Source organism: Drosophila gunungcola, unplaced genomic scaffold (genome assembly GCF_025200985.1).
Source record: "Drosophila gunungcola strain Sukarami unplaced genomic scaffold, Dgunungcola_SK_2 000001F, whole genome shotgun sequence".
In the NCBI taxonomy this organism is placed as follows: Eukaryota; Metazoa; Arthropoda; class Insecta; order Diptera; family Drosophilidae; genus Drosophila; species Drosophila gunungcola.
In genome coordinates, this window is record NW_026453197.1 from 12,898,977 (window position 1) to 12,916,171 (window position 17,195).

At 41.1% G+C, this 17,195-nt stretch overlaps 5 protein-coding genes across 6 annotated transcripts; 3 read left to right on the plus strand and 2 right to left on the minus strand.

The window, feature by feature from the left end:
• Window positions 1–228: 228 nt before the first annotated feature.
• Window positions 229–7,798, minus strand: LOC128262848 (alkaline ceramidase). Its single transcript, XM_052997400.1, has 5 exons — window positions 7,244–7,798; window positions 5,266–5,522; window positions 5,049–5,186; window positions 1,382–1,674; window positions 229–611 (listed from the first exon to the last, which is right to left on the minus strand). Exons 1-5 carry the CDS (start codon window positions 7,382–7,384, stop codon window positions 541–543), a joined length of 900 nt encoding a protein of 299 aa, XP_052853360.1. The 5' UTR covers window positions 7,385–7,798; the 3' UTR covers window positions 229–540.
• Window positions 1,758–5,042, plus strand: LOC128262843 (uncharacterized). The gene is made up of 2 exons (XM_052997394.1): window positions 1,758–2,514; window positions 2,567–5,042. Exons 1-2 carry the CDS (start codon window positions 2,150–2,152, stop codon window positions 4,140–4,142), a joined length of 1,941 nt encoding a protein of 646 aa, XP_052853354.1. The 5' UTR covers window positions 1,758–2,149; the 3' UTR covers window positions 4,143–5,042.
• A 304-nt stretch (window positions 7,799–8,102) lies between the features above and the next one.
• On the plus strand, window positions 8,103–9,948 carry LOC128261824 (protein valois). Its single transcript, XM_052995713.1, has 3 exons — window positions 8,103–8,737; window positions 8,795–9,171; window positions 9,304–9,948. Exons 1-3 carry the CDS (start codon window positions 8,198–8,200, stop codon window positions 9,497–9,499), a joined length of 1,113 nt encoding a protein of 370 aa, XP_052851673.1. The 5' UTR covers window positions 8,103–8,197; the 3' UTR covers window positions 9,500–9,948.
• Window positions 9,931–12,932, minus strand: LOC128261823 (ovarian-specific serine/threonine-protein kinase Lok). Of its 2 annotated transcripts, none has more exons than XM_052995711.1 (6): window positions 12,326–12,932; window positions 12,079–12,236; window positions 11,530–11,638; window positions 11,010–11,450; window positions 10,711–10,945; window positions 9,931–10,651 (listed from the first exon to the last, which is right to left on the minus strand). In XM_052995711.1, exons 1-6 carry the CDS (start codon window positions 12,510–12,512, stop codon window positions 10,342–10,344), a joined length of 1,440 nt encoding a protein of 479 aa, XP_052851671.1. In that variant the 5' UTR covers window positions 12,513–12,932; the 3' UTR covers window positions 9,931–10,341. The 2 variants fall into 2 exon arrangements, with proteins under 2 accessions (XP_052851671.1, XP_052851672.1); XM_052995712.1 differs by having other exon boundaries at window positions 12,377–12,927.
• A 601-nt stretch (window positions 12,933–13,533) lies between these two features.
• On the plus strand, window positions 13,534–16,403 carry LOC128262060 (condensin complex subunit 2). The gene is made up of 3 exons (XM_052996089.1): window positions 13,534–14,094; window positions 14,159–15,700; window positions 15,829–16,403. Exons 1-3 carry the CDS (start codon window positions 13,786–13,788, stop codon window positions 16,171–16,173), a joined length of 2,196 nt encoding a protein of 731 aa, XP_052852049.1. The 5' UTR covers window positions 13,534–13,785; the 3' UTR covers window positions 16,174–16,403.
• The last annotated feature ends 792 nt before the right edge of the window (window positions 16,404–17,195 follow it).

The window sequence follows — 17,195 nt, forward strand, 5'->3', positions numbered from 1 at the left end:
ATGTCTAGGATCTGGCCGGCCAGTGCCATTCCTAATTTGAAAATGACCAAATAGTCATAGGAAATCCTTGGCCAACAAACTCGATTATGCAGGCCAAATTTGACTGATTTTTATTCATTATAGGAACAACATTTAACTCGATTCCAGCTTCAAAATATGGTTAGATTGGGATAAAAAGAATATACTTACCCACAAAATAGAATAGAAAAACAAGAAAAAATAAGAATATTACAAACAGTCAAATTATGAATTTATTTCAAATATTTATTGTGAATAACTAAAATTGCATATTTTTATGCAGTACATTTGTTGACATAAGTAAATCATATTTCCTAACGTAACGCTCTATTTATGGCAGCTATACATTGTGGGTTATAATAATTTGGTTTCCGCTTTTCTGCGGAAAAGCTATTTAACGGCTAGGTAATTGTGTACATTTTTAGGTATTTATTTTTCTGCAAAACTAACTTATATCACGCTGTGTATGTCTATGTTTGGAGAAGGCTCCACTCAGGGAACCTGATCACCTGAAATCTTGCATTAGTTTTTTCCGAACTTGTAGTCATTATCCTGCATGTACAAACTGCAGTAGTCGAGCCAATCTTTTGAATCTGTGGGATCAGCAAGGCAGCGGTTAGGATAATTTGAAATCTTATCATATTTCGTGCAATGATCTACTTTGTTTAGTTTAGTTTATTGTTTAGTTGTGGTTAGTAGCGTTTTAATCAAGAATTAGTGTGTGTTAGGTTGTTAGTAAGCAAAGATTGGAGAGAACATTAGCCACAAATGAAATGTAACATTCAGGTACTGACAACCTAATAAAAGTGCTTGTCTTTGGGGGAAAGCGTAGGAACTGTTTGTTCTGGAAGTCATGGGATGAATTAGTTCATAACTTATCACAGTCTGATGGTAACAGATACTCAACGAACAATTAAGAAGACTTTGATTGAACTCATTGGAAAGGCTAGGTAAAATACTAATTTTAATATGGATTCCTTCTTTTTTTTTGGATATGTCTTTTTTTAGCTACATTGAGCAATTGTCCATCTGGGGACTAAGCAAAGCTCTTCTATTTTTTGGTATAGCCCTAAGTATTCAGGTGCAACGAATCTTAATGCGTTAACAGACTTATCTCTTCAGATACAACCGCGAATCCAATTCGTTTTGCTATATAAATATATCTATGGCTAATAAAATGTTTTTAACTATATAAAAAACGTTGTGCGCCACATGTCTGCAATTTTACAATATTTGGTTATGATTTTAAAGCAAATTTCCGATATTATCGCTTTGGTCTTTGGTCATTTCTCTGCCCTCAGCACTCAGCTCTCTCTCTCTCCACTCCAGTATCGCCTTTAGATGGTGTTGCGCAGGGCCTTACCTGGATTCCTGATCGATATGAAGGGTATCCCGAACTCGAACTCGTTCTTTGGCCAGTACTTTAGCAATGGCTGCCGCTGGGGCAGTTCCGATTCCACGTAGAAATAGGCAAACAGCACCAGCACCGTGTACGCGGCGATGAAGATGAATATGTGCCAGAAGCCGTGCAGGTACGGAAAATTGATCGACGACCAGGCCTCGCAGAAAACACGATCATTAATCCAGCAGAAAACGGCAACAGCCCAGACTGTCGTCGATCGGATACCCAGGCGGTAAACCCTCTGGTCGCTGACTCTGAATGGGATTAGAATGAACAGCAGAAAGAGATATCAGAGTTGTGACTAATAAAGTATATTTGCACTTCTTATTTCAATGTATTTTGATGACAATAAAAACACACTATATTATCATTCATTTAAAAAGCTAAAGTTGTAATATCAGCATCAATGATTAAACAATAATTATTGTTCTTAAACAGAAATTTGTTTATTTATTGCTGATAAACACAAAAAAAGGTTTTAATTTCGAATAACCATATAGGTATTCAAAACAGTAGTTTGTTTAGGTACAATATTTAAATTTACAAACATCACTAAAAAAAACCATATCTAAAGTCATTTGTCACTAGGCCAAGTATGACTAATTAAGGGGGACAGAGATTTTAAAAATAACCCTTACTCTTCACTTAAAGTAAACTAAACGTTTAAAAAACAATTATGAACCGAATCTTTTAAGTTAAAAACTGAAAGTGTAACAGCTAGTTTTAATCATGAATCGGATTTGTAAGGATCTTCAAGTGTTTTTGGTTCTAATATGTCTATGCTATTGGCTTGACAGCAACGTTCGGGGGGAGAATAAATATTACGTAAATAGTCCGGTATGCCAGATGCCCTTTGTGGATCCCTTTACCTGGGATACAATGAGTGACTTTCACAGGCTAAATATGAGACATTGCCACAACGACAGCGATATGGTGACAAGTGAATTCGATTTCGAGACACATCAATACAGGTTGCATATACACGAGCACCTGGCCAAACCCATTCTCAAATCAAAGGGAAACGCTACTTTGCAGTGCGAATACCAAGAGATATCGCGGAATAACTACGACAAGAAACCCGATGAAACCTATAAGTAAGTATACAAATTATAGTAAAACTAGAAGACTTGTTAAAAGAAATCTCAGTCAGTTCGCTAGTCTCCCCATTACGCAACATCAGTTTGTTCCGAATGACACGGACTTTATGATCACCAGCTGCTATGTGAAGGATGTGAGCAACCATCGAGAGCTTTTGCAATCGGATGCCATAGCGTTCGTTGAGGATCATCTACCCGAAGAGAATGTCAAGGATTTTGTGATGGAACAAAGTGTGGACCCCAAGCCAAGTGTCCTGATCATGGGACTGGATTCGACTTCGCGGATAAACCTGCGAAGGGCAATGCCATTGGTGTACGAGTTCGTTAGCCAACCCGGATGGATCGAGATGCAGGGATACAACAAGGTGGGCGACAATACCTTTCCCAATCTACTGGCCGTTCTGACAGGAGATTCGGAAGAGGGCGTCAAGGATGTTTGCGATGTCCGTAAACCGGGCTGCCTGGACTCACTGAATTTCATTTGGAAGCGTTTCAAAAATGCCAATTACACGACAGCTTTTGCAGAGGATTGCCAATCTATTTCTACGTTTAACTATCTGAAACCGGGCTTTGTGGAGCAGCCAACGGATTTCTATCTGCGTCCTCTACTTGTGGCAATTGAAAGACAGTTTAAAGTGACCAAAGACTTTGGATTTGCCTACTGCGTGGGTCGCCGTCTCAGCTTCAGTTATGTATGGGACTTTGGCCAGCAGTTCATCGATCGTTTTCTGGGCAGAGCCCCAATGTTTGGATTTCTGTGGAGCAATAGCTTCACCCACGATTACTACGAGGGTGCCACGGCATTGGACAAGCTCTTTCGGAAGTATCTCAAGTCCTTCGAGGAGTCCAATCTCTTTAGGCAATCGATTGTGATTCTGATGAGTGATCACGGCCATCGATATAATACATTGAGACGTGCCGCCTCAGGGTATTATGAGGAGCGCCTGCCCATGATGTTTATCCATGTACCGCCCTGGTTTCGACGCAAATATCCCCATCTGGTGAAGAATCTGAAGACGAACCGCAATCGCTTGTCCTCCAATTATGACCTCTACATGACCCTGCAGCATTTGCTCCAGCTGGATAGCAAATCCATGGATGATTTTCCCGAAAATTTCAAGGCCCGGCAGTGCAAGAGCTGTCAGTCGCTGTTCTTTGAACTGCCTTTCAATCGCACCTGCCAAATGGCTGGAATCGAGGAGAAATGGTGCTGTTGTCAGCCCACGAAAACTATAACAAAGGCTCCATATGTGAAGAATATTGCCAAAGTAATTGTTCAGCGAATGAATAAGCATTTAAGGAGCCATAATCTTACCGAACTTTGCCACGATTACACCTTGACAAAAATCTACAGAGCAGACCGAAAGAACATCCTGTCTACTGGTCTTAAGCCAGCCGATAAGGACGAACATGTGTACATCATTGCCTTCGTGACGCGGCCAAAGAAACCTCTATTCGAGGCAACTGTCCGTTGGAACAATCGCACCCGGAAGTTGTCTCCCATAAAAGTGGAGGATCTGAGTCGACTGAACTCGTACAGAAACGATGCCAAGTGCATAAATCAAAAGAATGCCAAAAAATACTGCATATGCAAGGACAGCTTAGACGAACCTAGTGAGGATTAGCATAAAATATATTTTATTTATAAGCGAAATTTATTTTGCAGCTACTTTAAACTAAATATATATTTGTTTAATGATCATCAAAAAAAGTTTGTTTTCTTTCGTATATGTTGGCAGCAGAACTAATCAAAAGTAAAAACATTAAGTTCTAAAAAATACTATAACGTTTCTATTACAATTTTTAAAAAAATTTCAATAACTGCAAAGATTTGTATTTTTTTTTGCATTTAAAGCCAACATTTTTGAAACTTATTCAACTATGTTTATACTATGTTCATTTAGACATTTGTACATTGTGTTTTCGGGTCAAAGAACTGCTACACTTCTAGGTGTACAAAGAAATAATAATAAATGCAAGCTATCCCATGGGATATTATATGTAACCCAAATACGTCATGAATTACTCAACTCTATGACAGTAATAAATCGCTGGGGCTTATTCAGTGGCACATTAGCTTCCTACGCCAATATAAACAATAAACCCTTGGGTAAAGTACTGCTGCAGTGGGGCTACTTCAGGCTTATCTTAATTACACACTCAAATCGATTGAAATGTTTGATTGATTAACCGACACTTTCCCCAGAACATCTGTTCTTGGTGCAGGGAAACACCTTTCGTGTTCGTTCTTTTACCGAGTATGACAAAAAAGTTAAATTAAATAAGCAAATGCTGATAACGTTGAAATAGTTTCACAATCTATAGAAATAGCAACTCAGTTCAGCTTAGTACACTTGTTCCCAACGATAAAACACAATCGCTCACACACACGATAATAAGGATGAGTGATGATAGATACATGATTTATGGACTTAGTTCATTTCGGGTCACCAAGCGGGAAATCAGAGTCAACGCTTATCGTTAAGACCCACGAATTTATGAGTTATAGAGTGTTGGTACGACAAACTCACCTCTGTAGCTCCGTGTACAGCATTATCATGGTCGGTATACTCATGAACATAAGAACAAAGGCATTAACAATGGGCTTCCACCACGACAAGCCCGTTGCGGCGATCGCCGACAAAAGCATGAGCCAACTGAAGGTTTTGCTGAAAAACAAAGGAAACCGAATGTTGGGAAATTAGATAGATATATATATATATATATATATATTCACTCTGCACCCACCGATCGTTTTTCACGAACTTGGGATAATAGCGCTTTGGGTAGAAAAGCGAAAAAGCGGCCATGAAAACCCACAGGATCGCCAGTTCATCGAGCAGTTGTCCTATTAAGCTGAGCGTAGCGTGGAAATACATTGAACTTAGGCCCACCACAATGAGCAGCACCCAGATCACATGGATTCCGGGAGTTACGAAGCGTCCGTACTCCTTGAACAGCATTATCAGCACGGGCGGAAGGAGGATAAACAAAAAATTGCTAAACTGTAATAGAGAAATTATTTTTATATATATATATATATAGTATTTGTAAATTATATTTAATTAAAACTTATTTATAACAGTTGGGAAATCTTTAAACGACACACTAGTTTTCCTTATTGAAGTCTTAATCTTAAATTAATCTTTTAAAAATGGTAAATAATTTTCGAATGCTTATTTTTTCATTGTGTATATCTAAAAACCATGTCCATTTTTCTTTGTGTTGGCATTATTATTAATAAATTATGTTTGCTTTCCATTTTTTACGTGTCACTGCAACAATTATTACTCTGTCACGTAAATTTCTAAGCAAATTAAATTAAATGCAATTATTTTGTGTGGGCAGCAAAGCGAGAAGTGGAGCAATTTTCACATTTAAAAGGGTGATGGAACAACATTTGCATATTTGTATTCTATTAAAGCAATTGATAAGGAAATGGGTTAAGCCACACAAGCACTAACTCTTATTTCCCATTTATAAAGATATTTACGACTGAGTCGTATGTTCATATATTATATTGTAAAGTCTCGCTTTGATTTCATCACAAGTGCCGCTTCTTTATTGTGTAGCGGAGTGTTAAGATCGGAGGTCATTCACTCCACTTGAACAACTTTTTGTTGAGTAAACTCAAATAAAACAAAGCCAAATGCGTTTTAAACGACTTGCACTTCACAGAGAATTACTCATGACGACAAAATCAATTAAAAGTTGACCATTTCCATTATCGTTTGCAAGCGGAAGTCCATCCCCGGTGTATCACCAATCATTTGAATTGCTGTTCTACATAATTATTTAAGGCTTTTCTATTCCCATTGACCGAATACCCAAGTAAATGATGATAATGCGTTCTGTTTGAATCGTCAGATTATGAGTGTTACGACATCAGTATGCATTGTTGTCAATGAAATGTGAAATAAGGGGGTCTGATAACCTTTTGGAATTGAGATTAAAATTGTTCTTCTAGGGGGGTCAAAACATTTAAATCGGAAATAATAAAATGTGCCAGTTAATTTTTTTAAGAATAAATAAAGATTTAAACATTATATAAATATTTTATTAATATTTGTTAGGCTATAAGATAAGCCAAGTTGTAGCAGCGTCATTGTTTTGATCCACATTTTCCGTAGTTGTTTGTTTATTAAAACTGCGTTTCTGTTTAAGGTAAACATATGCCGATTACCATTTATAAGACATAATGAAAGTGAGTCCGTCACATATCAAGTTACGTTCGTTGGAAAGCTTGTTGTAATGAGAAACTTCTAAAACTTATAAGGCCCACTGAATTTTATAGTTTTAAAAAAGAATTTTGTAAGCTGCATTTATTGTATATATATTTACGTACATATCTATTTTATTCAATTGTTCCAAATTTTTAAAATTCCGGTATTTAATTATCGACCTATGTTTTTCTAAATCCCACACGCATACCAAGTTTCATATCGATCGGTCAGGTATAACGGTACCATTTACATCAGGGGTTAACTGCGATAAGAAAACTGCAGTGCCGCACTGCGAATTTGCCATATCGCCTCATCTCCCTCTCGCAAACGAAGTGTGGCTAACAGCATCTTTTGTTTACATTCAGTTGGTCTCGCTCTAAAAAGGTCAAGGCCTAACATAAAAGGAAAGAATTGTGTGCTTGTGTGTGACGACAACAACAACAACAAGGCTAACTAACTAGAGCGAAGCGGTGAATATATTAAAATAAATTGCACATACGCACCGTGTTCACGAACTCGGCGATATTGGACGAAATCAAATAATTGCCCTCGCACCAATCGACGGGCGAACTTCCGGGTCTCAGATGCTCCCAGGCCATGGCGTAAATGTCCAGCAGCCCACCGCCCCCCATACCGCCGCCCATTTCGCCACCCACTGTATGGAGAACCGAAAGCAAAGATCACAATCACAGCTGGTTTACTATGGGTTTGGGTGGTTTTCTCTGTTTGCCAAGGCACTTTTTGCATTTGCTTCTCTTTTCTTAGGCCAGCTGCAATGCTGTTGTTGTTGTTTCGCCTGCAATTTGCATAATAGCGCAGTGTGCCAGCACTTGCGTGTCTTTGTTAATTGGTTTTAGTATCCTCGTTGCTCTAATAAAATAATAATTAATCTTCAGTTATGTAAGGATACTATGTTGAGTTCTTGGCAGGACAGACAAAGAATATACGACGTTTAGGGCACTGCGGAGACGCACAAGGAAGTGCACTATTTTAAAAACTGTGCCAGCGCGCAACGACCGACGAGGTAATAAATCAAAACAATAACAACTGCGTAGAGGTGGAAAAACAATTATGCCAACATCGATGTTTTTAAAGTATCTTTCTTATCGATGTTTGGCAGAGATAATCGATGTTTATTATAATATAAAACCCCTTAAACCCTTTGTTATCAAAGATTCGTAAACAGTTTTTAAATATTTTTTAAAGTATATTTTAAAAAGCATAAAGATTCCATGTTAGGTTTTATATTTTGAAAAGCCCAATTTAAGTGCAGAACTCCAAGACATATAACAGTAATACGATGTTTTCAAATGTATGAAGCCCTGGCGACTGACCATCGCCAACTATCGTTAGCCAGCCCTGTCCTTTGCTTTTCTCCTCCCTAGCCGGCACGCTGTGTGTTCTTTCCGCCGTTTTTCAAATAAGTTGTTTTTTCCCTAAATATTGACCCTAAGAAGATGTTTCCGCAACGCAGCTCAGAGGTTTACCGCACTCCGGTGACCCACCAACCACCGCCCGCTCTGGAGCTGGCGGGGAACCTGGAGTACCCGAATCTCAACGTTGCGGATCTGAATGCTCGCCTGGAGAACCTTTCGCCGCGACTTCACGACTGCTGGGACAGTATTGCCATCAATGAGCACAACCATGTGGCACTGGCCACCAATCGACGCGAAGGACGCCACTGGTGGGGCATGTTCTTCGGCTACGAACGCAGCCATATAAACCACATGACCGTGGACAACGCCGACTTCAAGCTGCAGGCGGATCACACGGTGAATTTGGTTCGATACGCTGAAAACAATGTCCTTTTGGTGGCTCTCGGAGATACTCGCCTGCAGGCCTGGTCCACCTACTCCAAGGTGCGCAATCCGCAGTCGCCCTACTGCCTGTTTCTCGTGGGTGAATCCGGCGCGCATCCCACACCCATCAGTCAACTGAACGTCTTCAAGGCTGATCCAAGAAGGGCCGTCTCCGCCTCAGCTGATGGCACTCTCAATGTAAGTATGAAATTAATGATTTGAAGATTGGAATAAATAAGAAACTATCTCTTATAGGTCTGGGATCTTTCGGGTGCCGATCTGGAGAGCTCTTACCATTCACGCACCTCGCACACGGATAAGTTGACTGGCCTGGGCACGCCCTCGGCTTCGGCCGATAAGTTTGTGACCTGTGATCGCGGCGGTAGTGCCCTGCTTTGGGATGTCCGGGCAGCGGCTCCGTCTTCCACGTGCCTCTACGCAGACTCCAGCCATCTGCTGAGCTTCACTTGCGCCGCCTGGGCCGCTTCCACGGAGCTGGAGGGCGACAATTACATTTATCTTGGCGACTATGATGGAACGGTTCATACGGTGGACATCCGAGTGCCACGGAAACTAGTGGAATCTCGGGAGTACTTCGACAAGGGACATGTCTCGCAACTTTTAATAAATGGGTACGTTATTTTAAAAGTTCTAGTTTTTCCATAGTTATAGTTAAAAAATAACTTTCGAATTTCGGAGGCATGTTAATTGCTTTAGGATTTGTTGTTAACTTTAGTAATTTTAATGTATCGTAATATTTCCAGGCCCCATCTGGCCGCCACGAGCAATTTGCCTGCCTCAGTGAAAGTGGCCAAAGTTCAGGCGGGTCATGAGTTCATCTACACGCACCAGGACACCCATTCCCGCACCACTGATGCCGTTTGGACTGACGAATGCACCCTCATTACCATCGGGCATGGCCGGAAAATGGTGACTCATTCGATAAAGAAGTGTGCTTAAGGGATCCAGTTTTTTTTTAATATTTTTTTGCATTTCCTTTTTTTAATGATATGCTTTCTTTATGCTTGGCCTGACTGAGGTGCTATGACTTTAGCTTATACAACACTTATATATAACTATTAATAAATGTATATAGACGTATATGGGATTTTCAAATAATTGTACAACTAACTGTCTTGACGATGAAAATACAAATGTAAAAAAGGTATGCTCATATTAAACCATTTGTTTGGAAAATAAAGAAACATACTTATTTTTTGTTCAATACTTTATAAGGGCTTCTATCGAACGTGACAAAAAATTGTTAATACTACCCCAATCAAAAAGTTATCCATGGCCATGTTTCAAAATATGGTACCCAATCAAGAATAGCAAATGATAGATATTTTCCAAACTTCCTAATTTTTAAAACATGTACACAATAAAAATGATTACTTAAACAAATTCAATTGCTTTATTTCAAAAAGCTCAATGGTTCGTTGAAGAGTCAAATTAAATTCTTAAGCATACCACTTTTAGTTTCTTAACAATTACCGGAAATATAAAGTAATTATATCCCAATGGAATGACAGATTTCAGATAGATAAGAAGCTTAAAATAATTATGAATGCAAGGCCCAAAAATAAATGCAGTTTAACAGGAATATTTGGGCATGATGAAACTTACACTAGACAACACGTAAAAATAAACAACCGCAAAAAAATACTTGAGTAGCCTATGCACTCGAATGCGGCGGTGTCGGCGATTTGGAAAAAAATGTTATCGCTTAATTTTCCCAGAAAATTAAAACCTTTTCACGCCTCGACCATCAGGCATTAACGATAGAATCTAAATAGCACAAGTTAACGTCGCGATCGCTTAGTGGGCGGTTCGAGAAAGTTATTCTCCTCCTCCTCGATCTCCATGCCCTCCAGCTTCATCAGTTTCTTCGCCTTCTGCAGCACTTGCGCATCCCGCAGCCAGGTGCACTGCAGGACGTCATCGATTGAGGGTCGTCTTTCGGGATCCACAATGAGCATTTGGTTGATCAGCAGCTTGGCGCGCTGCGAGACGCCCTTCCATGCAGAATGTCCGTAGGCAAACCTGCCCTTCTTTATCTGCTGGGCTGCCGGTGTTCCGTACTCGTCTGAAAAGGGCAGTGTGCCACTCAGACTGAAACAAATCAGTAAATTAATATTTCATATTCCCAATGATAGTTTATATATCCTTACCAAGTAAAGAGCACCACGCCCAAGCTCCAGATGTCTACTTTTTTGGTGTAGGCCTCCCGACCGCCTGTTATCAGTACCTCAGGTGCCACATAGAGTGGAGTGCCGCAGAGCGTCCGCATCACCGAGTCCTTCTGCACAAACTTGCTCAGCCCGAAATCGGAGACCTTCAGCAGGGTCTCCTCGTCGTTGGTCTCTAGCAACACATTGTCGGGTTTCAAGTCGCGATGTGTGATACCTAACAAATGAAAAATCATTTAGGGGAGTGCTTATCGGAACGAAATAATTACAAATAGTTTTACCCCGATCATGAAGGTACTTTACGGCATGGCACATTTGGTAAAAGTAAAGCTTTGAAGTCTCCTCGCTCAGCAGCTTGTTGTTGATGATCCGGTTGAGTAAGTCACCGCCCCGCATAAACTCCAGCACCATGTAGACCGAGTCCGGTTTGTCCACGATGTCATGCATGCGAACCACGCACGGATGGGACAGATTCTTCATGATCTTGGCCTCATTTAGCACCCGGTCGGGATCGCTGAAATTTGTACTGGGTCGCGCACTGCCCGACAGCATATTCTTCTTCACGATCTTCATTGCATATTGCTGGCAAGTGCGGGTATCGTATACAAGACGGACCAAGCCGTAAGCTCCAGATCCCAACTTTTTGTTAACATAATAAGTCTTGTTAATCTCCTCAGGCAGGCCGATCGACTCGTTCGGACTGAGATCCTTGAATACAAAGGCTACAACGGAGGCAGGTGCAAAACATTGAATTACACGAGAATCTCTGCAGGTTTTTATACCTGTTTGATGATCGCTTACCTTTGTACGTGGGGTGGGACAGGGAAATGACATCGTCGTTCTTCAAGATTCGCATCTTGTTTGTTCCAATTTTTTCATTATTCACAAAGGTCCCGTTGCGTGAGAGATCCTGGGAAATGGGCGGAAACAAAGGTTGTTACGTTTAGGGATTTCCCTTTTTAATTCAGGACAAAATGGGCGTGTAGGGGTAGAAAAAAATTTGACAAATTAAAGTAGCGGATTCGTAAAGTTTTTCGCCAAATTTACATTATTTTGAATTATTGTTTAAATTCGGACTAAAGTGTTAAAATTTAAAAATAATCAAAATAAGGACTTAAAGAGATTATGGAAATATAAGTGACATTAATAAAAATCAGAAAAACATTTTTTTACACTCAACTAGATATATGTATTTTTTAAACATTTAATAGTCTAGTTTACAATTAAGAAACAGCTACGTTAGTTGATAAACGGGAGTTTTTTGTATTATTTTAAAAATATATTTGAAGTTTGATCAACTTAATAAGGTTATGATATATCTTTGATTCAAGTTTAAGATCCCCCAAATACCTGTATGTATACTGGATTGGTAAGCTCGCAATTTGCCCGCTTGATGATAAAATGCACTTTGGAAATGCGCGTCAGGATTTTTTCGGGCAAATCGTTGAGTGTGAGAATCAAATCGTTGGTCTCGCCTCGTCCTGCGCTGAACTCGTCATTGTTGAGATCTAAAATCCGATCAAGATAGAAACATCATTACTAAAAAATGCATTGGGGAAAGAATTTAAAACACATAACAGGCAGGAAATTCGGTTACCAACAGAAAAGGACGAATGCGTATAAAGAATTCGGTATTTTGAGCTCGTACCCAGCGATTTGATTTTAATATTTTTGCCGTACAATCGTCCCCAGACGATTTTCTCCATCGGTTGGCTTTCCACTTGGGTCCAGATGTTGGAGGCCTGACTTTGGGTTCCCTGGGTTCCTTGAGTGTCGCGAGCCATGTCTATTCCGTATTTGCCTATATTTCCTTACGTCGCAAAACTCCGTAATTCCGTAGTTCGAAATTGGAAGCCCGTTAAGTTTCGCCGAAACTGCGCAAATTCGGAATGTCCAGTTATTCCGACCACCACACAGGCTCAGGCTAACACACACCCACAGTATGTGAACGATGGTAAAACTAATTATCTTATTGAATTAAGGCCGGTTGAGCGTTTCCTTTACGCTATTCGATTACATCGAGCTGATCGCACTGCGCTGGCAAAGGATTATTTTAAGTTTCTCAGACGAAAACAACGAAAAGTAACAAAAACCACGACATGGATGTGAACTGCGCGACGGACTCAAAGTTTTGCGACTGTGTGTGTGAGAGTTGCCGCCTTCCAGGGATGCAGTGCCTAGCAGCGCCAGTGTTGCCAAATGCCCGCGAATATCGTTTTAAGAATTCGCTTTTCGTTTATTTTTATTTTTCATTCGACATTTATGGGAGCAGCTGCATAATAAGTCTGAAAACATACCCAGTAGTTCAAAGAAATAAAACAAAATATTATTTAATAACTAGAAAGATTACAAGAATTGAGAATTCCGTTAAACACTTAAATGGATTTAATATAATTCTTTATCCGCATAAGCCAATTAATTTTTTGCTTCATGTTGATGTGTAGGAATTGTATTTTAAAAACATACATTTCACTAATGCGTTTTATACATTTGAAACATAACGTATGTTGAAAGCCTCCAGCCCTGATTTCTTTAGTTTCTAGTTCCAGCAACTCAATTTCCAGAGTTTGTGCAGCCCTGATTTTCAAATATATTTAGATGTTGAATTTAATTATTTATGGCAAAATATTAAATCCATATTAAGCTTCGGGAGTTTTATTTCTTTATGACTTCTTGTTTTTGTTGCTACACTCTAAAAATATAATATGTTTACCCTCTAATTATGATAATAGCTAATGTTTTTCAGCCAACTCGCCATCATTTTGATGTTTTCCAGCACTGAAATTACAATCGTTATGCAGCCCTAAATTGCGGCGTCGTTTGAAAGAAACTGTAAACTAGTACTAATACCAGCGCAGAATAAGAAATAGAAAAATACAATCAACAAATCACAAACAAACTTTGGCCGCAAACTGTCAAATTGGGAACTAAAGCTGCCTGCCTGCCATAGAAAACCCAGTGCCTTTTTGTGTCGACCAATTCAGTTGCCCAGAAAATCCCGTGTCCGGCAATCTTAATTTCGCCTGGCTAGCAGTTCCGGAATTTTGTTTATAGAAGATGACCCTTCCGCGTTTGGATACTCCGCTCCGTCGTTCCGCGGTGGGCAGTTACCACGAAGGCATGTCCCGTATGATGACCCCACAGAACGACGATGAGGCGGAAAGGCGGGAAGCCCGCCGACGCACGCTCCTCCAGCAGCATCGCCAAAGCACTCTGGAGTCCATCGAGGACAACGAGACCATCCGCAATTGCCTGGAGATCTACAATGGCAACAAGCTAAGTAAGGACAACGCCTGGAGCCTTACGCTCATCGATTCGCTGGCCAATTTGCTGGACCACCATCACAAGCGGATGAGCAACTTCAAGGTGAGTTTACCCTCATCAAAACGTATGTAAGAAACCACACTTCAATCCTTTGGTTCCTCTCCAGATAGCGGGCTCTTCGCTGGAGGCCTCTTCCAAGGTATACGGACTGCGTGTGGACTCCATCTACCTGGATGCCATGCGCATTTCAGCTGGATTAAGTGCCCGCACTCTCACGGATAAGCAAATAAACGCAGCCGAGGATGACGATGGCCCCCAGGGTGAACAGGCGGCTGGCGGTGGACAAGATGCAGGGGAGCTGGCCCAAAATCAAGCACCTACCAAGCCGAAGAGGCAGAAGAAAAATGTGTCCACCGTGACCAAGAATAAGGACACACTAAATAGCCGTCTGGATACGGCGCCGTTGCAGGATCCTGTCTTTGGCAAACTAAACTCTACAGTTGGCTCCATCAACGCATCAAATCGCCTGATGCACAATATTCTACCCAGTTTGGACTCGGAGCTGCGTCTGCGCACCACATACAGATTCTGGGACAGCGAAGCGTGCGCTGAGGAGATCCAGGATCACACAACGCTCAATGCAGACAAGGAACAGTGGCCAGCTGAGTCGCTTGTTAGCTGCGCCTGGCTCCGCAAACTTCTGCCTCAGGCTGAAAGATTGAATCTGCGTCCGCTGCACACGGGCTACATCATCACAAGTGCCCCTAATCCCAAGGCGTCCAGCGACAAGCCCACCGAGTCCACGCAGGATGATGACGAGGGACTGGACAACGCCGACGATATGTGCGTGAATGAGATCTCCATGGCCTTCGACATCAATGCCGAGTGTGAGCCCATGCCGGACTTGGATGGACCACCGCCGCTGGTCCTGGAGGTGGACTCCAATGAGCTGGAAGAGCTCACCACCGAGGAGCAAACGGTGATCAATAATTGTCGCCGACTGCGCAAGCAAACGGAGTTCATCAATGATTTGCGACCGATAGATGGCAGCTCCAAGCTGGAGTACTCATACAGGCCAATGGAGCAGATCTCCCAGTTCTGGGCCGGACCCTCGCACTGGAAGTTCAAGCGCACCCGGCCGCGGAGCACATTTTCGCAGACCAATGGCCAGGCGGATACCCAGCCCGTTCGCAATCCGCGGTCCAAGAAGTCGACGCATCTGAACGCCAATCGGAGGGCCAAGGCAGTAGCATACGGCAAAGTGACGGAGAACGCCTTTCAACCGCTGGACACCACAATTAGGCAGCGCCGTGTGAACTTTCAAAAGAAGTGGGACTCCCGCAAACTGGTTCTGCCCACGAAGTTCAATTTGGATCCGGACTATTTCTTCAAATACGAGTCGGCGCCCAGCATAAAATTGTCGCAGCGTGCGGGACAGCCTGATTCGGATGAGGGCGGAGATCTTGGCATCGACATGGGAGCTGACATCCATCACGATGAGGACAACGATCAGGATCTATTCAATAACGAGCATTTCACCGATGCCGTCCCCGCCAGCGTGAGCGTTATTGCGGCGATCGCCGCCGAGCAAGGGGCCGAGGGCATGATGGATGTGGACGCGGGCGAGATCGGTCTCACCCAGATGAATGCCACCTGCAATAACACAGTCTTCGAGATTGGTACAGAGTTCGAGGGTGCGCCTTCGCAGGTAAGTCATTCAAGCTATGCCAAATCTTTATTTATCTTAATTAAGTTTTATAAATGTTGTAACAAAAACATACAAATATTTATTAAAATTTAAACTAATCTGACTTATATAATCTTGATTATTTCTAGGTTACCAAAGTGATTGTTCCATTCGCAAAGCGTGCCAAGGTGATAGACATGAAGAATCTGAAAAAGTCCTGCAATTCCCTAATACAAAAACAACTGCTAACCGATGTCAACGAGGAGACGATACCCGCGCATCCAACGAAAAAGGACGAACATTATGCAAAGGGTGTGGCAAGTTTCCACGAGGTGTACAATAAGCTACCCAACCTGTTAACTACCAAAATGTCCGATTCGCTGTCCCCGTCGGTGGCGTTCTATGCAGTTCTGCATTTGGCCAACGACCAGAAACTGCGCCTTATTCAACAAGAAGACTTAGATGACTTTCACATCCGGCAAATTTTGGAATAACTTCATGTTATAATCATGCAATTTATCGTTTAAGTTGCCTTTTATCATTGTTGAGTCACCACTATCACACGGCTATCTCCCAATCTCTTAACTTTTATTGTAACTCAGTAGGTGTAACTCTTATCAGTATTCCCAAAGAAATACCCACTTCCCAGTCGAATCGAATTTTTATAATTTAACAAAACAAGGTTCTGGTGAACTATGATTAATAAAAAACATAACGCAGCATCTTAGAGAATCTTCTCATGTCTTAACGCAATATTTGTTGAAGAGTTTATTAAGAGTAATAAGGATGTCATAGATTATTTATGATTAAACGAATAGATATTAAACCGACTTCCGTTTGCTTTAACTATACATATGTGCTGTATTCCAAACATCATAACGTCTGCCAACTCTTTTCCAGTTAAAGAATTATAACTTTTGCATTAGTTTTGACTGTTTATGTTGTGCTGGCGGCTCAGACATTGTTTTGCATTTCTGTTGCTCTTTCATTTGCATACACGTATCAGTGCACACTGGTAGAAATTGTTTTGATTATTTGCCCTTAATTCAAAATAACAATTTTAACAAATAACCGAAACTTTTAGCCAGTTAAATGAAACGAACCTTGAAAGTTCACAGTCTGAAGAATTCGCGTTTGAACTATTTTTCAAAAATATATGAAACGATGTGTAAGTAGGAATAATTTAATACTCCAATTTATTTTATTTAAGGTGTTTCTTGTAGTGTAAATGTGGGCGAAATGAGAATGAAAATGGCAAGGTGTTTTTGCAGAGTTTTTTAGTTGCAAGTGGTTTTTGTCGCCCCCTGAAGAGGATTTTCCAGTGCATCTGTACATATGGGACAGACACATATGTGTGTTGCCTGACGGTGTGTTTGTGTTTGTTAAAAAAGTTCGGTGTTTACAGAGCGCTTTTAGGCGCCGCTTTCGTGTGTGTGTGTAATTGCATATTATTTGCATAAATATTTGCCTAATACTTAGTAACGTTGGGCGTCTTACTGATTTCACTCTGTACATA